Source organism: Aedes albopictus, chromosome 3 (genome assembly GCF_035046485.1).
Source record: "Aedes albopictus strain Foshan chromosome 3, AalbF5, whole genome shotgun sequence".
In the NCBI taxonomy this organism is placed as follows: Eukaryota; Metazoa; Arthropoda; class Insecta; order Diptera; family Culicidae; genus Aedes; species Aedes albopictus.
The window spans coordinates 360,034,519-360,061,055 of NC_085138.1; the positions used below are offsets into that span (position 1 = coordinate 360,034,519).

The 26,537-nt window shown below is 40.1% G+C and overlaps 1 protein-coding gene across 5 annotated transcripts in view; it reads left to right on the forward strand.

Annotated features, from left to right (window-relative positions):
* LOC109428902 (transcription factor Dp) overlaps positions 1-22,809 on the forward strand; it is a 46,464-nt gene extending 23,655 nt beyond the window's left edge. Inside the window, exons 3-9 of one of the 5 annotated variants that reach the window (XR_009998545.1) lie at positions 13,021-13,087; positions 13,161-13,234; positions 17,017-17,933; positions 17,994-18,076; positions 18,166-18,249; positions 21,176-21,415; positions 21,569-22,809. Coding sequence is in view for 4 of the 5 variants with exons in the window: in XM_019704741.3 (XP_019560286.3) it covers positions 12,380-12,487; positions 13,021-13,087; positions 13,161-13,234; positions 17,017-17,933; positions 17,994-18,076; positions 18,166-18,249; positions 21,176-21,357 (1,515 nt within the window). In the remaining variant the exon portion in view is untranslated. Of the gene's footprint in view, positions 1-12,126; positions 12,488-12,530; positions 12,739-13,020; positions 13,088-13,160; positions 13,235-17,016; positions 17,934-17,993; positions 18,077-18,165; positions 18,250-21,175 lie in introns of those variants that run through there. The other 4 variants (XM_019704741.3, XM_029859705.2, XM_019704743.3 and 1 more) reach the window with 4 other exon arrangements.
* The last annotated feature ends 3,728 nt before the right edge of the window (positions 22,810-26,537 follow it).

Below are 26,537 nucleotides of genomic sequence, written 5' to 3' on the forward strand. Positions count from 1 at the left end.
GCTGAAGTGTAGAATAAGCTATAAGTTAAAATACACATTAATAAAAACAAAAAAAAAGCAATATGCTTCATGCTAGCGCAGCAGTATCATTATAACTGTAATATAATTTCTCTTCATCAAGTTCGAATACTTTTCATGAAAGCCTGTGTGTTAATATTAGCTGAATCTGAACATGTTATTTAAATTAAATTATTGAGAAAAATCTATAAAAATTTTACACTACTATCAGACATATTGTGTCAACCCTAGTGGAAATGATATTTTGACGTTCAACCTAAAAAGGAGAAAAAATGTGGAAGTGCTTTACAGTTGCAAAAACGCACAAGTACAGTTTTTACAGATGCCTATAATATGTTTTATTGGAATTGTAAAAAATTGCCACTAGGAAATGGAATTCGTAGGAGATCATTTCTGAGTTACCCAAAAGATCCTCTTGAAATTGCTCCAGGGATTTATTCAAAAGTTTCTACGGGAAATCTTTTTTTTTTCTAAGATTTCCTCAGAAATTACTTATAAAATTTCTACAGGGGTTCTTTCTAAAATTCCTGCGAGTTTCTCTGGGAGGAGTTTTTTTTTTGTCTTCTGCAGCAGTTCATGCTGGTCCATGCTTTTGTTCATGGATTTCTCATACAGTTTCTGCTGGATTCCCTCCAGAATAGTCTTTGGGATTTCTTCAGGATTTCTGTGGATTTTTTAGCAATTCATTTTGGGAATCCTCTAGGAATTCTAATAAGTATATAGACGTCAAAAGGTAACATTGTGTAATTTTTACTAGGTCAATCCCAAGAATCGGTATAATTTGAATTTCTGAAGAATAGGTTCTACAAACACTGTATTTTTGTGTAACTGTAAAAATACTTCCATAATTTTAATTTTGTTTCTTTGCCATTGATCATATTTTTGCTTGATTATATCATGTAAGAAGAGTGTAGATATTCTAAGTCATTAAAGTTTTCATTACGAACAGTTCCTGTACCGATAGTTTTTCAATTCAAGTGAAAATATTAAAACCGGGAAAAAATATAAAAACTCCGGGAAAAAACCGGGAGAAAATCGGGAAATCAAAATCTGCAAGTCACTGGCCACCCTGGAACTGGAGAATTTGACCAACATTATTTTTGAAATTCAGTTTATGGGTGTACATTAACTATATAAATGAAAAAGTAAATGAACTGTCGTTTATGTTTTTCATTGTATATTGTTCTGGCTATAATAGTAAATGAAGCCAACAACGTCCGTATCCTACAGGTTAAAGAATACTTCACTTATACTGGCGTTATGGCTAATTTTTATACACAATGCATTCAATATTAGTGCATAGTATCAAATTGTAGCATTATTAATGATACTGTTCATTATTTTGGACTTTGGACTTTGGACATACTTCTGTTATGAAATATGATGGTATTCTATAGAAACCCCAATTTTTTTTAGGAGTAAGGCCCTTTAAAAGGGCGTAACTCAAAATTTCGGCTAACGATTATTTCAAAAATTTATCCAGAGGTGAAGGAATGATAAAGAAAGAGATTGGCGTTTCAAATTTTGTTGGCAGAAACATGCTTCTGTTATGAAATATGATGTTTTTCTATAGAAACTCAGATTTTTTAGGGGTTAGGCCCTTTAAAAGGGCGTAACTCAAAATTTCGTCTAACGATTATTTTAAAGATTTGTCCAGAGGTGTAGAAATAATAAAGAAAGAGACTGGCGTTTCAAATTTTGTTGGCAGAAACATGCTGCTGTTATGAAATATAATGTTTTTCTATAGAAACCCTCATTTTTTAGAGGTTAGGCCCTTTAAAAGGACGTAACTCAAAAATTCGCCTAACGATTATTTTAAAAATTTGTCCAGAGGTGTAGAAATGATAAAGAAAGAGATTGGCGTTTCAAATTTTGATGGCAGAAACATGCTTCTGTTATGAAATATGATGTTTTTCTATAGAAACTCACATTTTTTAGGGGTTAGGCCCTTTAAAAGGGCGTAACTCAAAAGTTCGCCTAACGATTATTTTCAAAATTTGTCCAGAGGTGTAGAAATGATAAAGAAAGAGATTGGCGTTTCAAATTTTGATGGCAGAAACATGCTTCTGTTACGAAATATGATGTTTTTCTATAGAAACTCTGATTTTTTAGGGGTTAGGCCCTTTAAAAGGGCGTAACTCAAAATTTCGTCTAACGATTTTTTTAAAAATTTGCCCAGAGGTGTAGGAATGATGAAGAAAGAGAATGGCGTTTCAGGTTTTGATGGTCTATTTTTTTTGATAATAACGGTAAATGAAGCACCGTGCCCGCTGGTTGGCTAGACCAGCAGTTTGGGCCTTAGGCACATTCTCTTCTGGGCCGGCACGACTCACTCCCGGGGTCAAAAGTTGTTTCAGTGCTTAATCAATCATGATGATCAAAAGTGGATCATCAATTTGGGGCTTGGAAACGATTACTTCTGGGTTGGCGTGGCTGATACACGGAATCAAAAATTGTATCAGCCCTCCCCGTCGATCTCGGCAGACTTTGTTGTCATTTCAAATTTGACAACTGCGGGGCTCATTGCAGCACCGCACTCTAGACTGGTTTTGTTTGCGACCGTGTTGAACGTCTCTCTCAGCTCATTTCCGGTTCATATCTTTGGAAGTACCCCTTTCCAGCGACCGGAGGAGTCTCACACTATGCTAAGAACCTTCCCCGGCCCCAAAAGATCCCACATACAAAGTTTCACGCCGATTGGTTCAGTAGTTTCCGAATGCATAGCGGTCAGACAGACAGACAGACAGACAGACAGACGGAAATTCATTTTTATATATATAGATATATATATATAGATATATATAGATTCATCAAAAGCTTTTGCCCGGTGTCTTTTTTATGAGCATACTGCCACCTGTTGGTAGAACCGCGCGAGATATGTCGGCCATGATGGACTTCGATTTGTCGTGTGTCTAACACGCACACCACTACACAAATCGCCTGTAATTTTCATTTGCATCATTCAGCAACGTGTACACTGTCAAAGCGATCGAACACTAGTGCCTCTGGTGGAAGGATGGCGCAAATGAAATGAAATTAGGATTGATCGTTAAATGCATGTGCCAAGCCGTTTTGAAGAGTGTTACGTCTGTTTGTCTGTGTCTGAACCATGCAAGTGGATTTCCTCGATAACTTTGCAGAAATGTACGAAAAAGAATCGGCTCACATCGAAAAACGACATTGTTCTTCAAATTGCGGAAATGAGTTACTGAATCGATCAAAAGAGTCGAATCTTTTTTGAGAATCTAGTTTGGATGATTATTGGTCCCCATCATCTTCCTCATTAACCTTCCGGCAGTTGCGCGGTTGGCAGCCACCGTCAGTACCACGCTATTTCTGAGCACAAAAAGCGAGATTTTTTCAGCGGGTTGTACAAAATACAACAAAGCAATCGCTCGATGGTTAATATCGCCGATAGGCGTTGAAAAGCTCGACGTGGGACTTGAATCGCTGGTGAAGATTCGACTGCTGATTGGAAACCAGCAGCGTTGTTGAAGAAAGCGAACTTGCTTCACTGGATAACGATGTAGATTCTGAAGAAGACACACAAGTTGATAGGTCTCGCAAGGATTTCGGCGAGGGTGTTTTCTGAGCTGGATTACGTAGGTATTGTTGATGGCTTGGCTAAGTTGCACTCACTCAGTTACATTTCCAGCGGTAGAATGTGTTGCTTATTCGTTCGAAGAGTAGTTGTACCTCGGCTTCTGGGCTGGTTCAGGTGGAATTGGATCAACTTCACGGCATTATTCCAAACGTTGTACTCGGCCGATCCTTCCCACAACTGTTCCTGGAACCCACGTTCACTTGTTGTTGGCGAAGACCTTTGCGTATGTATACGGCGTCTTTCGGAACGAACGACTTTGTCTTGTTATTTTCGTCTACCTGCGTAGATGTTGCTTTGTTCCGTGGATCACTTTCCAACGATGTTCTAAGCCGACGATTGTGCATCAGCTCTGCAGGCGTCTATTTGGATTTGGAGAAGTTCTGTACGTTAGCAGAACTTTTTTGATCATTGCGGATGGAATAATGCTGTTGTTACGTGTTCCACTCTGTTTTCGATGCTGAATTCCTTGAACTCGAGGACTGCAGGCATTAACTTTGTTCGCGAACATACGCTCCCAAGAAGGGCAGCAGCATCCAAAGCTGCGCAACTCACTCCAACCATTGCATCGGAACCATCATCGATCATCGTGACGAAGCACGTGCACTCACTCGAGCCGACGAAATAGCAGCGGACAACAGGGAGAGAGCGAGTGCCGTGAGTACCCACCGTGAGAGCAGTAGCGAGCGCCGCCGTCGCCACCGCACCCGTCATCATCATCATCATCATTGACTGTCGTCACAGCTAGCGTAGTGATGGTGATTCCACACACGTCGCGTGGATTCTACGCGCGTGTGGAGCTTTCCACGTGATTCTAGATCACTGAATTTTTGGGTATATATATTAGCCTGGTACACGGTTTATATGGGAAAATACAAAAAATGGAAAACTCAAGTTCCTGTATACTTTTTGAGTTCCACTTTGGTCCCATATCATCTGTGCAAAATTTCAGATCGATCGGAAAAACTATATTTTAGCGCCCGCCATTCTTAGTTTTTCATACGATTTACTATGGGGAAATATTACTCCTGCAAAGAAAAATCGCTTGGAGTCACCCCTAGATGCCTAAAAATAAGTCGACGAATGATTTCTGTAGAAAACTGAAGACAGAAAATCAATGCGACGTTCGTGGAAAAAGTTATTAGGCTTTACCCGATCGATTAGATAACGAGATTTTATTATTTATTGTTATTCCTTACATGTTAAACAGCGTTTGCATGCCATTCGGTTTTCAGTCAATAACTTTTTTCACATGCCTCAGATCGCTTTGCGGTCTTCGGGGGGTTGGTTCCTCGTAAAATTCCAACAGAAATCATTCATCGATTTATTTTTAGGGGTTAAGGGGCAACCTGTGGCGATTTTTCATTGAAAAAGTGATTTTCCCCATACTAAATCGTATGAAAACTTAAAATGGCTGGCGCTAAAATATAGTTTCTCCGATCGATCTGAAATTTTGCACAGTTGATATGGGACCAAAATGGAACTCAAAAAGTGTACAGGAGTAAAATGTCTTTTTGTGTCCCACACTAATATATATGCGACCCGTTCACAGTAGCGAGTCAGTGCAATTTCTAAAGTGATTAGTGATAAGCGTTCGCGTGGCTTAAACAACGCGAAGTGAAATGTAAATAGTAATAGAGGAAGAGAATAAAGTATTAAGTGTAGTGTTAAAGTGATCCAGTGTTTCAACCCTCGCGGTCCGAAATCACCCGTTCTCTTTCCGCTGTACTATACCCCCCGTGCCTACAGTCCAGTGCTACGCCTAAATCTCTTGTGTTCATTGCCGAACAAACTTGTTGGCCAATAGGCTTCGTAGGAGGTTGGTTTTAGCCTTTGAATTAATGGACTTGTTTGGGAAAATCTAGGGCCACTTGCTGTATGCATCCACGATGAGCAAATAAAACTCGCCCTCCAGTGGGCCAGCATAGTCGACGTGTTTTCTCTGCTATGGAACCGTTGGTTTTTGCCACGGTTCTGGTGTAACTTTTGGCGGAGATCATTCCGCAAACGCACAACCGTGACAAGCTCGAACATAGTCGATAATGTCCTCGTCGAAATAAAATCAGTAGACAACATTGCACGCCACATCCTTCATTGTTTGAATCGCTGTATATCCTTTTTGCATTTGGAGGCCTGTGAGAATCAACCTGTCACTGAACATGATACACTGAAGTTTTTTTTTACGACGGTAATGGTCCCGCGTAAAAAAAACCGCGTAAAAAAACCGCGTTATTTCAAGACCCGTCGTAAAAAAAAACCGCGTTATTTCAAAAACCGTCGTAAAAAAAATCCACGTTTTTTCAAAAACACGCGTAAAATAGTCAGCACCACATCTAACGTGACTTGACTTTTTTTACGACGTTTTTTGAAATAACGCGGTTTTTTTTACGACGGGTCTTGAAATAACGCGGTTTTTTTTTTACGACGGGTCTTGAAATAACGCGGTTTTTTTTTACGCGGTTTTTTTTACGCGGGACCATTACCGTCGTAAAAAAAAACTTCAGTGTATCATGTTCAGTGACAGGTTGATTCTCACAGGCCTCCAAATGCAAAAAGGATATACAGCGATTCAAACAATGAAGGATGTGGCGTGCAATGTTGTCTACTGATTTTATTTCGACGAGGACATTATCGACTATGTTCGAGCTTGTCACGGTTGTGCGTTTGCGGAATGATCTCCGCCAAAAGTTACACCAGAACCGTGGCAAAAACCAACGGTTCCATAGCAGAGAAAACACGTCGACTATGCTGGCCCACTGGAGGGCGAGTTTTATTTGCTCATCGTGGATGCATACAGCAAGTGGCCCTAGATTTTCCCAAACAAGTCCATTAATTCAAAGGCTAAAACCAACCTCCTACGAAGCCTATTGGCCAACAAGTTTGTTCGGCAATGAACACAAGAGATTTAGGCGTAGCACTGGACTGTAGGCACGGGGGGTATAGTACAGCGGAAAGAGAACGGGAGATTTCGGACCGCGAGGGTTGAAACACTGGATCACTTTAACACTACACTTAATACTTTATTCTCTTCCTCTATTACTATTTACATTTCACTTCGCGTTGTTTAAGCCACGCGAACGCTTATCACTAATCACTTTAGAAATTGCACTGACTCGCTACTGTGAACGGGTCGCATATATATTAGTGTGGGACACAAAAAGACATTTTACTCCTGTACACTTTTTGAGTTCCATTTTGGTCCCATATCAACTGTGCAAAATTTCAGATCGATCGGAGAAACTATATTTTAGCGCCAGCCATTTTAAGTTTTCATACGATTTAGTATGGGGAAAATCACTTTTTCAATGAAAAATCGCCACAGGTTGCCCCTTAACCCCTAAAAATAAATCGATGAATGATTTCTGTTGGAATTTTACGAGGAACCAACCCCCCGAAGACCGCAAAGCGATCTGAGGCATGTGAAAAAAGTTATTGACTGAAAACCGAATGGCATGCAAACGCTGTTTAACATGTAAGGAATAACAATAAATAATAAAATCTCGTTATCTAATCGATCGGGTAAAGCCTAATAACTTTTTCCACGAACGTCGCATTGATTTGCTGTCTTCAGTTTTCTACAGAAATCATTCGTCGACTTATTTTTAGGCATCTAGGGGTGACTCCAAGCGATTTTTCTTTGCAGGAGTAATATTTCCCCATAGTAAATCGTATGAAAAACTAAGAATGGCGGGCGCTAAAATATAGTTTTTCCGATCGATCTGAAATTTTGCACAGATGATATGGGACCAAAGTGGAACTCAAAAAGTATACAGGAACTTGAGTTTTCCATTTTTTGTATTTTCCCATATAAACCGTGTACCAGGCTAATATATATACCCAAAAATTCAGTGATCTAGAATCACGTGGAAAGCTCCACACGCGCGTAGAATCCACGCGACGTGTGTGGAATCACCATCACTACGCTAGCTGTGACGACAGTCAATGATGATGATGATGATGACGGGTGCGGTGGCGACGGCGGCGCTCGCTACTGCTCTCACGGTGGGTACTCACGGCACTCGCTCTCTCCCTGTTGTCCGCTGCTATTTCGTCGGCTCGAGTGAGTGCACGTGCTTCGTCACGATGATCGATGATGGTTCCGATGCAATGGTTGGAGTGAGTTGCGCAGCTTTGGATGCTGCTGCCCTTCTTGGGAGCGTATGTTCGCGAACAAAGTTAATGCCTGCAGTCCTCGAGTTCAAGGAATTCAGCATCGAAAACAGAGTGGAACACGTAACAACAGCATTATTCCATCCGCAATGATCAAAAAAGTTCTGCTAACGTACAGAACTTCTCCAAATCCAAATAGACGCCTGCAGAGCTGATGCACAATCGTCGGCTTAGAACATCGTTGGAAAGTGATCCACGGAACAAAGCAACATCTACGCAGGTAGACGAAGATAACAAGACAAAGTCGTTCGTTCCGAAAGACGCCGTATACATACGCAAAGGTCTTCGCCAACAACAAGTGAACGTGGGTTCCAGGAACAAGACCCGTCGTAAAAAAAACCGCGTTATTTCAAAAAACGTCGTAAAAAAAGTCAAGTCACGTTAGATGTGGTGCTGACTATTTTACGCGTGTTTTTGAAAAAACGTGGATTTTTTTTACGACGGTTTTTGAAATAACGCGGTTTTTTTTTACGACGGGTCTTGAAATAACGCGGTTTTTTTTTTAGGACGGACCGCGTAAAAAAAACCGCGTAAAAAAAAACCGCGTAAAAAAAAACTTCAGTGTACTTCCTTCGACGATGGGCAGTGCCTCTTGGCGATCGTTGTAGCGCAGTAACTCTTTGCTCCTAACCGCGCTGCCATAGTGCCGCTTTAAAGTGAGAGTGCGCGTCCATAGGATTTTCGTGGAAGAAGAAGTTTTGACATCCAAGCGGTGTGCCGTCGATGAGATCCTCGTCGCTGATTGGTCGATGTATGTAAATGGCACACCGCTTGGATGTTAAAACTTCTTCTTCTTATCGCTTGGTGCATCAATCAATTGTTTATATAGACGAGTGCACCGCCCGCTGAAAGTTCACTCGGGCAGCGAATTTTGACACCACAGCGGGGTCGACTCTCAACAACTTCTACCCAGCAGAAAATTTGTTTAATATTATTGCATCTAGTTTTCGTGGTAAAGTTGCAAAAATATGGGCTAGTGCATTAACTATATGCATGTGCATCACTTTAAATAAAACGTCATGCAAGAAATCAAAGAAAAAAAATATCAGTACATTTTGGTAATGCATCTCTGAGTAGAAGTTGTTGAGAGTCGACCCCACTGTGCTGTCAAAAATTTTCAGGCTCAGTGAACTCAATGTTCATCGGTGCAGTCGTCTATTCTTCTTTGCGGCTTCGCACACGCGCACTCCCACTCTCACGCGTAACTATAACGGTGCCCTAACACCTGAACGTTTCTTCGGCCATCCGTGTTTGACCAAGCGGTACACCTTCCGAAGGACTGGATCGGATCGAGTAGCTTGCTTTAGCATTCGGAAACTCAGTGGCAGTTGGCTGACTGTACTGGTGGCTACGGATTTAAGATTACCACAAAATTTTCGTCGGATTTGATATGCTGATCAATCAGGCAAACAAAATCGCTAATCCTTCAAGGTCTGGTTGCGAGTACTTCTCTAGTTCGGTAGCCGTCAATGCCCGCAATGCATACTGGATAACCTTCATTTTGCCATCAGGGTACTTGCGGCTGTTGACACCACTATTTCATGACGGGGTCCGTAGTGTGCTAACAGAAGGTCCGACGAGAGAATCGCCTTCTGGCATTGAGTAGTCCACTTGAAGGAAGAAGAAGACTTGAGAAGTTCATCCAGCAGGTATCTCAGTGAACGCATATTCGGGACAAATGTCCCGTAATAATTAATGGCACTCAAGGAGGAGCGGATACCCGTAAGGTCGCGTGGTCTGGACGCAGACCGTCTTTATCGAGCAAAAAGCCCAAATATCCTTATCGTTCTTGTCCTAAAAAGCACTTTTCGTGACGGATCGTTAAGCTGAATTGCTGAATCCGTTGGAGAACTGGAAGTCGTCGGCACCGTACATTGTTGATGGCGGAGAGTTTCGAGCGCAGTTTAATCATCACCAGGTAGTGGTCAGAGTCGATGTTAGCGCCACGATAGATCCTGATGATGATAATGTCGCAGAAGTAATGCCGTGTAGAATGCGTCCTCGTCATCATCAGTGCTGGGCACGTTGTTTATGCTGAAGTTAAAGAATCGGCCCTTGTTCCTCAATCTGCATATTTTTCTATCGATTGGCCACCAACCGATTACGCGCTTCTGCATATCGCCCAGCACGATGAAAACTGTTCCCAGCTCGCGTGCGTTGCTGCAGCTCTGGTAAATAGTATGGTCACCTGTAACGTTCGCATTATGGATTCTGTTTAACACAGCTCCTGCAGCGCTACGATGTTGAACCCACTGTCTTTCAGTAGATCTGAAGTTTGAAGTTGAGAGATCGGCAGTTCCCCGTACCGAGGTTCCAATCGCAAGACCTTTTTGTTCGCTGGGGTCGTTGCCATTGGTCTCGGTTCGTATTTATATTATTCTGTTGCTGACTTTCCGTTGCAATTGTTTTATAGCTGGCTCTCTGGGCTGGACACCAACCTCCCTAACTTTCCAGAGGACCATGGTGAATAGTCAAGCATAAAGACTGGCACTCGCACATTAATCAGCCGCCTCTAACATAACATAAACTGATGCGAGCCGCTCCTAACCTGGAGAACATAGCCTAAGCGTCTGAGCGCAGAAGCATAAGATAATGTGAATGTTGACATATGCTCGAGGTATGACACACGAGTTTGTCATAGCAAAAAATACCCTATTACGTTATCCTTACCGTACCTACTACTCAAATCAGGCAACCTGTTCACAGTCATAGCACTAAAAAGAACAATAGCGATAAAACCAATTCGCAATCGATTAAAGAATGTCTAATTCGTCGATTCCTGGAGATGATAAACATAAAGGTAGCCGCATCCCCATCATACCATTCTTATCACCGTAACGTAACAGACGATCAGTGTGCTTTTATTAGTCAAATCAAGAGTCAAATAGCTCAACTACCGACAATAGACAGCTATCTCTGCTAATCGAGAAAAGAAGTTGATATTGATGATCAAATTTAAATAGACCCAAATCACCGGTACTACTTTTCTGCTGACGCAGAGCCTGCATCGCATGTTCCTCTATAAGTTGCTGACTTTCCGTTGCAATTGGTTTTTTTTTAATTTAGAATAATGTATTGATTTTTTGATTTCATACGAAAGAGCACCTTTTTCTGAGCTACTATGATTTTTTTTCAGATTTTTAGAGCTTTACTTTGATACCTAAAAGCAATTACAAAGAGATTTTTTTAAATAACTTTTTGACAGCTGGGCAACTGCTTGACACCTCCGCCCAGTACAAAACGCTTCCATACAAACTTCAAATTGATTTTTAAATAGGTTCCCGGGCACCAAAATTCATGAAAATTTGGGTTTCGGCTCAGTTTTGCATGCAGATTCAGAATATGGTATTATCTCAACATCGCTAAAGAAACCAATTGTTTTACGGCTGGCTCTCTGGGCCGGACACCAACCTCCCTAAAAAAAAAAAAAACCTCCCTAACTTCCCAGAGGACTATGGTGAATAGTCAAGCTTAAAGACTGGCACTCGCACATTGATCAGCCGCCTCTAACATAACATAAGCTGATGCGAGCCGCTCCTAACCTGGAGAACAGAGCCTAAGCGTCTGAGCGCAGAAGCAGAAGATCATGTGAATGCACCAATTGTTGCATTGTTGACAATGACATATGCTCGAGGTATGACACGCGAGTTTATCATAGCAAACAAGGGGTCCCATTACATTATCATAACGTTGCCTATTACTCAAACTAGGCAACCTGTTCGCAGTCATAGCACTAAAAAGAACAGTAGCGATAAAACCAATTCACAATCGATTAAAGAATGTCAAATTTGTTGATTCCTGGAGATGATAAACAAAAAGGTAGCCGCATCTCCATCATACCATTCTTATCACCGTAACAGACGATCAGTGTGTGCTTTTATTAGTCAAATCAAGAGTCAAATAGCTCAGCGACCGACAATAGACAACTATCTCTGCTAATCGAGGAAAGAAGTTGATATTGATGATCAAATTTAAATATGTAGACCCAAATCACCGGTACTACTTTTCTGCTGATGCAGAGCCTGCATCGCAAGTTCCTCTATAATGTTTGTCTGGTCCTGGATTCGTAACTATTTAGGTATTTAGCCTCTGCTCCGATATGTAAAGCTTTCGTAGTCTCGTGCAAAATAAATCTTTGAAACAATAATGCTGTTCAACGACGTAGGTTGAACTTGCTCGAAGTTGCTGCATCCTATTCTTACCCATTTATCAACAAACGGGAAAGAGCGGGATGAAGCAAGTTCGAGCAAGTTCAACCTACGTCGTTGAACAGGACTAATAATTCAATTATCTACTATGCTATCGGCGAGTGTTCTCGAATCACTTGTCATCGTCGTCATATCGTTGTTGGGGGACCCGCCTTCCGGTTTACAATAGTGTGTATCATAATACCTACGAATCCGTAACGCATACCGTGCCACCATAATCGCTCCGCTCTACACACTACAGTCAGTTTAGCCCAGTCAGACCTTTCTGCAGTCATCAGCCACCACAACAGTGTACAAAGTTATCTCGGTTCGGCCGGGCCGGCGGGTTGGGCTCGACTTTTGTATCGTGAAGGCGCGCGCGTGTAAAACAACATTCGATTAAATGTTGTGCACCGCATGGTGCATACTGAATGCAGTTTTTGCTCTCAGCAGCCGCTCGGGGGTACCTATAGCTATACTCTCATTTTGTTCCCGCATTTTTCTACCTTTGGTAAGCAGATTGTCGCCACCACGCGAGCGAGCGTCGTAGGTCATTTTTTTCGGCACTTGTTTGTGTACACTGCTAGCTGTTGTGTAGAATAAAGGAGAAGGCGTTCCAGCAACGTAGGGGACTGATTGTGTTCACGCAATGGCTGAATACTAAATCGTGAGTCCGACCAAACGTAATTGCTAGCAGCCAAATCCAAATGGATGCTGGAGAGGAATCTCCCTTCTAACACCTTGTTCTGTTGTATGGGTTGGGTAGGTATGCGAGAAAAATATATCGAAGTGACGAGGAAGAAGCGATGAAATCGTGCGCGATTCATATTCTTTTGCGTCACACTGAATTGACTCGCCGCCCCGTAGTCCAGCAGCCATGAATCATGTTCCTCGTTTGTTGTGGTTTTCGCGCTTTCGACGACGACGACGACAACGACGTTCCCGCACAGATCGTTCCATTATCTTCTCCGAACTTTCTTCGGTGTTTTGCCAAACTGCAACACATGAACTGAACCTGTTTTCCCTCCGTTTGATCTTTTGCAGACCTTTGCCACCCCTGTTATGCAGAAATTTGCTCCTGGCCAGAAATTCATCACAGTCAACAATCCAAGTAAGAATCCGTGTGGTAAAAGTGTATGCCATGGTGTGTAGGTATATTTCCTAATGTTACGTTTTTATCACAGAACTACAGATCGTGAACTCACCGGGAACGAAAAGCGTCAATGGTAAATTGGTTCGGTTCTCTCAGTCACAGTTGGTAAGATTATCATTTTGTATTACTTAGGTATTAGTTCAAAACTGTTTTTGTTCAGCTCTAAAATTCACATGTTCTTATTATTGATCATAAATTATTATACGAATAGAATCGCCTAAATGTGTCCTTAGAAAGAAGTTAAGCGACGAAATGATTATTTTTTATTGTCCAATTAAAGTCTCAACTAAAGACTTGAACAAATTGCACAGTAATTTGAACGTGAAACAAAATTTAGAACAGAAGTTACAAATCCCAATTCAGTAACTAAATTTAAAAAATGGGTAGTCTCAGCCTAAACTTCTACACACTATGCACTACACATAGTTCTTGTAACGTCTATCTTTGAATGAGCGCAAAAATAGCACATACTTTCAACTACAGGGACAATAAAGAATAAATTAACACATTCGGCAAAAAAATCATCCAAACTGATCTGTCTACCAACAAATTACAGATTGGTTGTGAATCACTGGAGAAAATCAGTCAGGGTAGTCCTTCGTCATATGAAAAGTAGCAATTAATTAATGATATACCGTAAACCGGGGTATCATTGATCAGAGAGGTAACATTGATCGGCTTGACGGATCTCATGAAATGTTCAAACAAACATTTTTCATTGAATCATTTTCTGCTCAAGGACAGTATTTCGTCATCTCATATTGTTAAGCTACTAAACAACATCAAGTTCATAAAAATTGAGTTTCATAATCATATAAAGAAATCGTTTTTCCCAAACTGTATTTCGTTACGCAATGAGACACATTCTCAAACATTTATGTTTGGCATGGATACTAGATACAATGTTGAGTTAGGAATCATTGTATTAACTCAATATAATATCACAGAGTTGGATTTCATAGACGAAACTTTTATGAAAGTGTTATTTTTCAATAAAATATACGATTTATTAAAAGTTGGCATTCATTTTCTTAGGCCATTGCCTACCTTAAGGCGTTATTCACAGTTTAGAGAATTTTAATCCTAAAATAAATCAAAAAATACATAACTTGGTAAGAATTTGGACAACATATTCGAAATCAGGGCCCCTGAGTTTAGTATGCAAGGGTATTTTCAACACAAACGAACATTGATCACTGACATGATCAATGTTACCCCAAATCAACAAGATCAAACTTGATACTTTTTCAAAAAGCCTAGCACATACCCAGAGGGCCAGTACTTGTTTTAAAAATATAATATATGCGATATTTGCTTAAGCAAGAGAAATAATCAAGAAAAATCGAAAATTTTGATCAATGTTACCCCGGATTATGGTACCAACTTACCTTTGCCAATGACCAGAGGTCTCCAGTTAGCTTAGTTGTAAGGCTATTGATCGCCAATCCGGAGACAGCGGGTTCAATTCCCGCTCCGGTCAGGAAAATTGTCTCGACTCCCTGGGCATAATGTATCATTGTACTTGCCACACAATGTACTACAAATTCATGCAATGGCAGGCAAAGAAAGCCCTTCAATTAATAGCTGTGAAATTGCTCTAAGAACACTAAGTTGAAGCGAGGCAGGCCAAGTCCCAGTGAGGGCGTAGAGTCATAAAGAAGAATAAGAAGGACAGCATCAGCTGTGCTTCTCCGTGGAGCAGCCTATGATGGTAGTCAACCATGATCAGCTTTGTCAACGGGTGTCCAGCACTATCGGATGCTTTCTGCTGAACGACATTGGAGCATGGCGAAGTCTTCCGTCAACATGTATTAGTCCATCACGCAGACACGGATCCTTCATTGCAATGAACTAGGTTTCACTTATCCCTTCGCCGCTTCCACTGGGAAACACTGCGATTGCGCCAGCTTCACTAATGCGATTAGGGCTTCTTCATGTTCTTTCGCGATCCAATTCAGCAATGACCATTGGCGTAGCTAGCTTTTTCTTTTTTCTCACTTACTCACCTAATCAAACACGAAAAAGAGAAGGATGAAAGAGGGGGCACAGGCCTTCTCTTGCATCCCGCTCTTGCTGGTATTTGTTTAGGTGAGTGAGTGAGAAAAAAGAAAAAGCTAGCTACGCCAATGGCAATGACGAATAGTGGGTGAAGATTTCACTGGGCGGTAGTATCTGCAACGCTAGCGATTTTTCCTCCAACGTTACTGAATCATACTGTTGTTCTGGACTGCTACTCATCTTTAGCCAAGAACTCGGGTCTTTTGGAGCCACGTCGGTCTATTCCACAAGACTTGAACATTCGGCAAGCTGCAGCGGTGTTACACTTCGCTAGATATTACGTCTGCCGGGTTCTCGACACCAGACACGTGGTTCCGAACGCCTTCTCCGTTTCGTCCCAAGAGTACTTCCTTTTCCAAAGTTCTTGCAGAAGCATCTTCATCTGCACGATCACTGGCCCTACAAGACCATACGGATCGAATAAACGTGCAGAATCAGACAGTATTACACGCTGTGTGACTGGAAGCTTCCGGCTCCAGCGTGGTGTTTTGAACCATTACAAGTATGTCGCTGACTCCCAGGCTAAGCCGAGGCTCTTTACTGTAGCTCACGCGTCAATATTCAACAGCTCTCGCTCGCCACGCAGATGACGTGGAATGCTGTTCAGGATCGCTGGCTGATTGGAATGTCACTTTCGGAGGTTGAAACCAGAAGAACCAAGCAACGACAGGACATCCTTGCACAGCTGTATTCCTTCATTCACAGACTTCGCTCCAGTTACCATGTCGTCAACGTAGAAATCTTTCTTGATGACTTTGCGGATGCATTCGTCTTCTCTCTCTTTTCTGCGCACTTTTACAAGCTCCGTGTTGCTAGATACGGTGCGGCAGAAGTACCATAGGTTACGGTTGTTAGCTGGTACGTTCGGAGTGACTCATTTATAGGTATCTGTAAGTAATACTAAGTATGTAAGTAATCCTATCAAACGACTTTGTTGTACACAAAATTTTTCTATGTGATCGGGATCCTGAGATGTATGAGATATTAAATTTGCATGCTCACTAGCGCCGCCTACAGTCATAGCAAAATCATGGGTCACCCACAATTATGGGTCAATTCCATTTGTATAACATGATGAACAGACTGACTAATAATTGTGTGGAGTTTTGATTCAAACGGCCCATCATCTGTTAGTACTTAACCTACACAACAACTTTCTCGAACGCGCTCTCTTTCTATGTGATAGTGTCCTGTGATATATGATATACAAATTTTACATGCTCACTAGCACCACCTAGTGAAAGAAGTTGGTAGCATGAATATTTTAAAACATCAGAATCAGGAGATATAGAGAATTAAATTTGGGGTCCAAATGAACTCCAGGTATACAGAATCGCCCGGTTCTCACTCTGACATGAAATAAAAATTGAAATATAAATTCAACTTTTTTGTTGAAATAATAGATCTAGGTCTAGCTTGAAGTTGCAATACCTGGTGGGTGCAATATGGTCAATATGGTATACCAAACCTGTTTGCCATTATTCCAAAGTTGCCTGGGGTCTAAATGGATCCCAGCTTACCATTAGAGGGTTAAGCTCTTGAGACATGTGCGCCTGAAGTTCTGATGCACGCACTGTTGAAGCAGGATTCGGATTTCAAAACGTTTGTCCTTAACCAGACTGAAAAATTACAAGATCAACATTTGTTATGGTAGATTTTACGGCGTATCGCAACGTTCTATAGTGATCTACCCACGTTGCGAGACAACGTGAATGTTTCTGAGTTATCCGACGAAAAATCGAATTTTAGAGCTGAATAAAACGAAGATAGTATTTCATGTCATATTTTTGCTACCTCGAATCCATACTTAATGTTGTTCCACAAAACAGGGTCAGCTAAAACTAATTGCGGCTCCTGGACAACTAGGGGGGACGCCCATTGTCGGTAAAAACCTAACCGCCATGCTAGCGCCTTCTTCTTCAATGTCCACATCGACGTCTGCAGTGACAGCGCAAATGCCATCGACGTCGTTCATGAGCTCAAACTCAATGACCAGCAGCAATTCGACGCCGGTCCTGTCGACCTCGTCGTATGTGTCCCAGCCACAGTCATCGACTATGGCAGCCACATCTTCCTCCTCCCACAGTAACTCAAAAGGATCTCACCTACCACACCAAAATCAGCACCAGCAACACCACCTGCAGCAACCACAGTACAACTACGGCAAGAAAGCCGCCGCAGCAGCCGCCACGGCCACTGCCACCAGTCAGATTCACACGCCGGCCTCGCGCCGGAGAAAGACCGACAAAATTGGCCGCGGTCTGCGGCACTTCTCCATGAAGGTCTGCGAAAAGGTGAAGGAGAAGGGAAAAACCACGTACAACGAGGTGGCCGACGAACTGGTCGCCGAGGAAACCCAAAGCCACGCGGGAGTCGATCCGGCCTCGTACGATCAGAAGAACATCCGCCGGCGGGTGTACGACGCCCTGAACGTCCTGATGGCCATGAACATCATCTCCAAGGAGAAGAAGGAAATCCGCTGGCACGGATTGCCGACCAGTAGCGTCCAGGAGTGCGACGATCTGGAAAAGGAAAACGAAAAGGCCCGGGAACGGATCGAGACGAAGCAGCAGCAGCTGCGCGACCTGATTCTGCAGCACGTGGCGTTCAAGTCGCTGGTCGCCCGGAATCAGGCAAACGAAGACCGAGGCCTGGTGCCGAACCCGAGCTCTGCCATCCAGTTGCCATTCATCATTGTAAATACGGATAAGAAGACTTACATCAACTGTAGTATTTCGAACGATAAGTGAGTATTGATGGTTGCTTTTTTTGAAGAACTGTAATGAATGACGCCTTGTTTCCGCAGATCCGAGTATTCGTTCAAGTTCGATAACGCATTCGAGATCCACGACGATCTGGAGATGTTGAAGCGGATGGGACTATTGCTAGGTAATATCTGTAACTGGTGGAGCTCCTCCATGATTGGAATGATATTGATTTCAAATTGTGTACTTTTTTTTTTCTCTGACACCAAACAGGTCTTGACAAAGGAAAGTGCACGGTTGAAGACATCTCCAAAATCAAGACCATGGTTCCAAAATCTTTGGAAAAGATCATCGAAGGTAGGTGCCCTATAAAACTGGGAATTTTTATTTACAGAGTCTCGAAAATCAGTACGAAACAAAGGCTCTTTTGCATCGACATGCTAGGCTGCGATCGTTGTGTACAAAACTGCAACCAAACTTTCATCGATTCTATAACATTCCCCAGAAAACCATTCCCCAGAAAACCAATCCCCAGAATTCCATTCCCCAGAATGTATCATTCCCCAGAAAACCATTTCCCAGAAACCCATTCCCCAGAATGTACCATTTCCCAGAAATCCATTCCCCAGAATGTACCATTCCCCGGAATTCCATTCCCCAGAATGTACCATTCCCCAGAAAAAAAATAAAACTATTGCTTTAATTCTGAATGGTTTATATTAATAGCTAAAAATCAAATATTTATTCGTAAAAAAATCACCGGAAGAAACATCCTGCCAAAAATTCTTATTTGACAAGAAAGACTTCGGAAATAAGCATGATTTGCCTTTACAATTTAGGCTATTGGTATAATTATTGGCATCGCAACTGCTTACTTTTTCAACATACATTTTTCCTTCTTTTCTGCATAGGCTGTTCTTTCGAATTGTACTTTTCAGTAAATTATCGGCATCAGAACTTTTTACATTTTCTACGTAGTTTTTTCCTTCTTTTCTGCATAGGCTATTCTTTCAAGTTACACTATTCAGGTCATTATCGGCACCACAAGCACAGGTGTTTAGAAATTTAGAAAAAATATGAAATAAATATAACAGCAATTTTAACACCGGTGGAGGCTGTAATGCCCATAATTTCCCGAAAAGTGCAATTCGAAAGAACAGCCTATGCAAAAAAGAAGGGAGAATCAATGTTCAATGTTTCCTTCTTTGCTGCATAGGCTGTTCTTTCGAATTGCACTTTTCAGGAAATTATCGGCATCACAACTGCTTACTTTTTCAACATAGATTTTCCCTTCTTTTCTACATAGGCTGTTCTTTCGAGTTACAATGTTTAGGCTAGTTACAATCGGCACCACAAGCACAGGTGTTCAGAAATTTGAAAAAAAATAATTAATAATAAATCCTCCTCTTCTTGGCGTAACGTCCTCACTGGGACAAAGCCTGCTTCTCAGCTTAGTGTTCAATGAGCACTTCCACAGTTTTTAACTGAGAGCTTCCTCTGCCAATGACCATTTTGCATGTGTATATCGTGTGGCAGGCACGAAGATACTCTATGCCCAAGGAAGTCAAGGAAATTTCCTTTTACGAAAAGATCCTGGACCGACCGGGAATCGAACCCGTCACCCTCAGCATGGTCATGCTGAATACCCGTGCGTTTACCGCCTCGGCTATATGGGCCCTTAATAATAAATATAACAGCAATTTAACACCGGTGGTTGTAATAATGCCCATAATTTCCTGAAAAGAGAAATTCGAAAGAACAGCCTATATAGAAAAGAAGGGAGAATCTATGTTGAAAATGTAAGCAGTTATAATTTAAAATTTTTTACTAATTGCCTTAATTTTAAGAAGAATATTGTTTAAAAAGAAGGAACATTGTTGGGTTTTTGAATGCCAAAAGGAAAACAATGATACTTTTTCCCTTCTGTTGGCATTCAAACTGCTTATATGTTCAATTTTTCTATTCCATTCCATAGTATTGGAATAATGATGAAAGCCCTTCTCATACCGCATGAATGAAGAGCCTTTGAAGCGAATAATTAGGAACAACCATTGGGATGGATCCCTCCAACCGTTTGCAAAGAAAAACGTGGTCAGTTGAGTCTTAAGTATCTTGTACACTGAACAACATCAGAAGAATATGCGTTTCCTCTGTAAATTTTGCACATCACTTTTAAAACGTTATTCATCGTAAAACAAGTGCTGCACAATTTTCACAAATCTGTCAAAAACAAAACATTTTATAGCAACGCAACTAACAGTTTGTGAACTTTCAAGATAGGTTTAAAGATCAACATGCAACTGTGTACAATGGTAATTCAAACGTTTACTATTGTAGAATATTTTTATGGATATGTATGTATGTATACATTTTTACCTTAATTTGTTTCATATACCGTACAAGAAATAGATATTTGCTCGTAATAACACTATAATGTTAAAATCCTTGCCTTTAATACTTATGACACACATGTGATACAAGAATCACTGTACAATTGCGCTTGAAATGAGTTGGAATTTTCTTGACACTGCGTACCGTTGTACAGGAATAATACTCGTATCACATGTCTGTCCGGGGTATAACATATCATTATGATCAACATTTTACTGTTAGTGTATCGAATTAAACTTTTTAGCAGAGTATATTAAGCTTTTCTGGGGAATGGATTTCTGGGGAATGGTGCATTCTGGGGAATGGATTTCTGGGGAACGGATTTCTGGGAAATGGTACATTCTGGGGAATGGTACATTCTGGGAAATGGTTTTCTGGGGAATGGAATTCTGGGGATTGGTATTCTGGGGAATGGTTTTCTGGGGAATGTTATAGAATCCTTTCATCATATCGTTTTTATTTGAAGAAGTTATTACTCATGAAAATGTTTGAAATATGCAGTTGTTATGTTATGGTTGACAGTTACCTAACAGCACTAAGTCTCTACCCACAATTTCATGTACTTCGTCTTAAACAAGTTTATTGACAAACCTATCCTCGCTGTCTTTGCAAGAAGAGCAAAGGTTTTCTCTAACTGTCTTTCGCTTGATGCCGGTGAGATCAATATTTGCATTGTGCATATGTGCGACCGTGTAAAGAAAGTGCCATTCCTCTCCACACCAGGCCTCCTAAATCGATCAATCGAGCGCAACGTTGAACACGCTTACGCTTCTAGAATAAAACCGAGGCATATACTTATAGGACTAAATTATTCAAAACATCATCGCATTGATTCGAAACACGCACTAACATTCCTCCCACTGTATCACTATCTTTACATCCCCATCATCAGTGTACGGTCTCGGCATGGAGAACGAAACCGAAGACTGGGAAATGGGTTCCACCTACACGGGTGGCGGCCCGGATTGTGACGACAGCGTCCAGGATGCTGCCGATTTGCTGTCCAGCTATCAGGACAACACCAGCGAACTCAACGACGATGATTTGATATCCGAAGATGGACAGGACGGTTAGAGTAAGCGTTGTCTGGTGGACTTCGCGCCAAATTGCCATTGCTATGGAATCCTTTCCGGTAAGTATTCGACAATGGCAGTAGTTAAGATGTTCGTGAACGCCCGCACATGCATGCACCTTCCCGGTGTTGAAGCTCATACAAAGTGGAGAAGGATTTCGTTTTTTTTTATTTCATTGATTGCTTACTATTTTTATCTCTTGTTTGATTCAGTTAAGGTAGATAGAAAGCTGGGCTACTTTTTTATGCCATGAACTCATATAATCCCCGGGAAGGATAAGTGCAATGCAATACTAGGAAGTGAGTAGGGAACAGCGTTTCCTATGGATGTCCTATGAGAGAAACGTAGCAAGGAGTATAGCATGGTTCCAAGAGTGCAGGGGTTAGTAGTAAGACGCGCAACTAAGAAAAAACATACCAACAAAAATGGAGAGCCGAAATAGCACGCTTTCCATTTCATCAATTACAAACAGAAAATATTACTCCTAAGAAAAAGTGCAACATGAAAACTTGAAATCGTTATCGTTAGAAAATACCTATTACAGCCTAAATAATGCTCTTCAATTTTGAGGGCACGGTGGAATGAGCAAAAGCAACTAAGAAAGATTGCGAATGATTGTTTCTATGGTAAGAAAAACCAATAAATGCTTGATTTACATATGGGAAGAGCGAAGAAGATGATTTGATTGGTTTGGCCTGAATGAAGGAAAGAGTCGGATAAACCCCCTAGTTAATTATCTAATGCACCGAAGAGTACAGAAGAACAGTTTACATTTGACTTGCTTACTAATTATTCAACACCTACTAAAAACAGGTAAAATACAGTTTCAGTGCAGAACAAATGTTAGCAACATGATCCTTAAATGGACAAGAGAGTACCCCCCATTTGGCATAGCGATCGTAAGAAAGCAAATGGTATTCGCGCCAAATGATCATTATTCCAAAATGGAGAACTCCCTCTGGGACACGTACCTATACATCCGGACCGAAACAGAGACACCCTTTGTGCTCTACTGATAGATACATCCCATTTAGATACCAGAAAACATCTCAGGCTTTTATTTCTTTCTACAATCGATTAATCAAAAGTAGTTTCTTTGCATGAATAACAAGCCGTAGTATTTAGAAGATCAAGTATCATAGTAGTAATCACCATTGAACAGATGTTAATTATAACCAGCCGTGTCATATTTTTGCATACATTTTTGTTTTACAGAAAATGTTTCCATTTTCTGTTGTAGCTAACAAAATATATTAACAATAAAAAGACATTTTCCCTTCGTTTAAAGAGGTAACGCTTTTCGATCTCATCAGCAATCGCCCATAATTGTAATACGCGCCAATCAGTTTTCTTTTCGCCATTAAAGAATGACGTAGAAGAAAAAACAAGTGCATCTTTGTTAATCAACTTATTGTACATACCAGGTAAAAAAAAAATGTAATCTTACTCTCCACGATCTGTAAGTCTCTTATCGAACGCAAAAGAACACACAATAGAGGAATTCCAAGGAGTCATGTCAGTCGATCCTGAGCGACCATTTCAAAAATATCTGAAACTTTGCACAGTTTTTCAATTTCATCTAAATCGCCATTTTTCGATATCAAACCTTCATATTCACTCACGACTAACTTTTCAAAAGGGTGTATGCGAAAATAGTTCAAAAATATTCTAATAGCTGTACAGCAAAAACGGATTGTTCGATTGTTATGAATTTTTCAGCAAAGTTAGATAACTAAATGATGATTCCTTAGAAAATATACACTGTAAAAAATTTCTTTTTTTACTCTAAAAAAATATGATCTTTGTCACAAAAACTCAAATATCTCAAAACCCTATCTTTTTACCAACGTCATTTTTTTAGGGATAATGGCCCATTATATCAGCTATCTACCGTAAAATTTTGGTGATGGTAAACTGATAAACAAAAAAGTTATGACATTTCAAACATTTCACAATTTTTACATTTAGTAACAAAAAAATTTTTTTTTCTGTGTAAATTATTTCGAGAATTATATTTTGATGCTGATTTTATTGTAAAGGCTACCGCCTGAATTAAACAAGTTGTTTTCATGATATTTTTGTTTGATAATTCATAATTACTATAGTAGGGTATTGGTTCCCTTATTAAGCATGTGGCTTCCATTTTCATCCTACGAAAAACAAAGGAATGAAACACTGTTTGTTTTGTTTCTTATTTTTGTATTTTTTGTTAGAAGTGAGCACGCATGAAAACAAAAAGAACGGAATCAATCGGTGCCGTAATCGCTTGTTTTTGAATAGGATGAAATTGGGAGCGTGAGATTACTGATGGAACACAAACCCTATCTATTTCAGACTTAGACGCGACCAGTGTTGTGATCAAAAATATTGAGAGTGTCATACTTTTTATTGTACCTGACTGGTGAAAAAATCCCTTGATAGTGTTGAAAAGCTGTTGATCATAAGAAAAATGGAATTAATCTTATTTTTAGGACGAAAGCTGCATATTAAAAGTTTTATATATACGCGTTGATCTGCAAAAAAAATACCTCTTAGAGAACAGATTATATGATCGGAACAATGCGAGTAACTTCAACAACAACAAATGCATGAGAGGTACATACCACAGACAAACAGACGAAACGCCTAGAACAATTTTCGTGAAAATCCATCGCCCAGTTCACACTACCACCACCTGGTGGAAATGATGTTTCACGAAACACTGCGTTGTGCAATATCGTCATCAGAAGGCGCTAGTGTGAAACGATGGGCACTCTTCTGGTTATGAAAGCCACAACCAAGATTCAAAATGATCGTTAAAGGCGTGGTCAATGAAAATTTCGTCAGTGTTACGTTTGTTTGTCTGTATACATACCATGACAATGCTCACGAAAAAGCAAAAAAATACTACCGCTATGGATATTAAAAATTGTATAGTAATTTTTTTCTTCAGCCAAGCAAACAACACCAAACTAGTCAGTTAAAACTAATAAGTGATTTTGTTTATTATAATCTAACGAACAACATGAACAGTCGCTTTCTCAAAGGTCTTCAACTCAACGCTCTCTTGTAGACCGTTTGATGAAAAAAAAATGTTCAAAAGAGTTACGAAATCTCACCGAAAGCACCATAGATAAACTGAAAGAGACTGGCACGTCCTGCCGTCTATACTTTGACAAATGAGCCATCTGTATATCATCGGTAAAGCAGGGCGCAGGAAGTTCGAAAACGACAACAACTGAGAAATTGCCAGAAGTGCTAAGTGCAGAGAGTCATGCCACCGTACCATCAGCGACATCTGTTTAAACAATTTAATCACGCCCCTTTTCAAAAATGCTTTGAAATATACTTCAACATCTATACCCATTTCAATATGTTTAACGTTGCAAAACACGCTTTCAACATTCATCTTGAAAGAGAGGGAAAACACTTGTTCTCAAATGTAACAGCAAACTAATGAATAAACGACTAATGCACGGAGGGCGTGATAAAATCGGAACATTACTGTACATATAATATACATAATACATAATAAAAACAGCTTGTTTTACTCACGCAAGGCCATTAACAATAAAATCAGCATCAAACTGCGATTTCCGCCCGAAATAATTTACACTAAAAAAATTATTACTTAATGTGAAAATTGTGAAATGTTTGAATTGTCATAACTTTTTTGTTTATTAGTTTATCATCACCAAATTTTTATGGTAATCTACCTAATACAATGGACCGTTTTCCCTGAAAAAAATACGTTGGTAAAAAGATAGGGCTTTGAGATATTTGAGTTTTTGTGACAAAAATGATATTTTTAATGTTAAAAAAGATTTTTTTTCACAGTGTATATTTTCTAAGGAATCACCATTTAGTTTTCTAACTTTGCTGAACAATAAAATCAGCATCAAACTGCGATTTCTGACCGAAATAATTTACACAGAAAAAAATATTTACCAAATGTGAAAATTGTGAAATGTTTGAAATCTTATAACTTTTTTGTTTATTAGTTTACCATCACCAATTTTTTATGGTAGATTGCTAATACAATGGACCATCTTCCCTGAAAAAATTACGTTGGTAAAAAGGTAGGGTTTTGAGATATTTGAGTTTTTGTGACTAAAATGATATTTTTTAATGTTAAAAAAGATTTTTTTTCACAGTGTATATTTTCTTACGAATCACCATTTAGTTATCTAACTTTGCTGAAAAATTCATAGCAATCGAACGAACCATTTTGGCTGTGCAGATTTTTGAATATTTTTGAACTATTTTCACATACACCCTTTTGAAAAGTTAGTCGTGATTCAAAATAAAAATTTGATATCGGAAAATGGCGATTTAGATGGAACTTAAAAACTGTGCAAAGTTTCAGTTCAATAGAAAATCATGAATTAAAAAATCTCCTTGATTTTGATGCTGTTGCTTGGAATCGCTCAATAGATGAACCGCAAGCAAGCTGAACAGCGGTAGTGAATGTTTTATAAGTGAAACACAAACAAACTAAACACGAGGGATAGAGAAAACTAATTTTGCACAGTTTTCACATTCGGTCGTTGTTAGCCAATGTCAAAACAATCTCAAAACACTGAAGCCTATAGTTTGAGAATTTAAAGATTTTCGTTTCTCGCACACTGCTAAATGAGAAACTATAACTGCTGCAATGATGTAAGGAAGCTTCAACGAACCCCGAAGTACGCGTTTTGTTCTTGTTTATTTTATGGTAGTTTTTATATTCTATATAATACAGACTTTATTTTTTTTTCGCGGTACTGCTACTGAGAACGACTGTCTGTTTGCACTGATTATTATCGAGAGGTAAATTAAGATCGGCTCCATTGGCGAGAGCTGGTGAAGCATACACCTGCTAGATATATGTGTACTGTAAAATTGATATATTTTTCTATTGGTTAAGCAAAATTTTACGTTTTATTTTTTTTTACTCTAGCGCCGTAGTTCGAGGAGGTGAATGATGAAATCTGACATTAAAAGTATAGAAGTAGTTAATCGATGAAGTTTGTTCATTTCAATCCGAAACGCCTGATTTCACCTAGCCTTCGTTAGCATTTGTTATTGCTATTCCTGGCAATGTATGTAATGTGAATCCACAAAAACTATTCGCTTTAAGTCCACTTTTGAATCGTATTCCGTAGAATCGTAACTTGGATGTTCGCTCAGTTAGTTTAATCGACGTACCAACGATACAGAGTC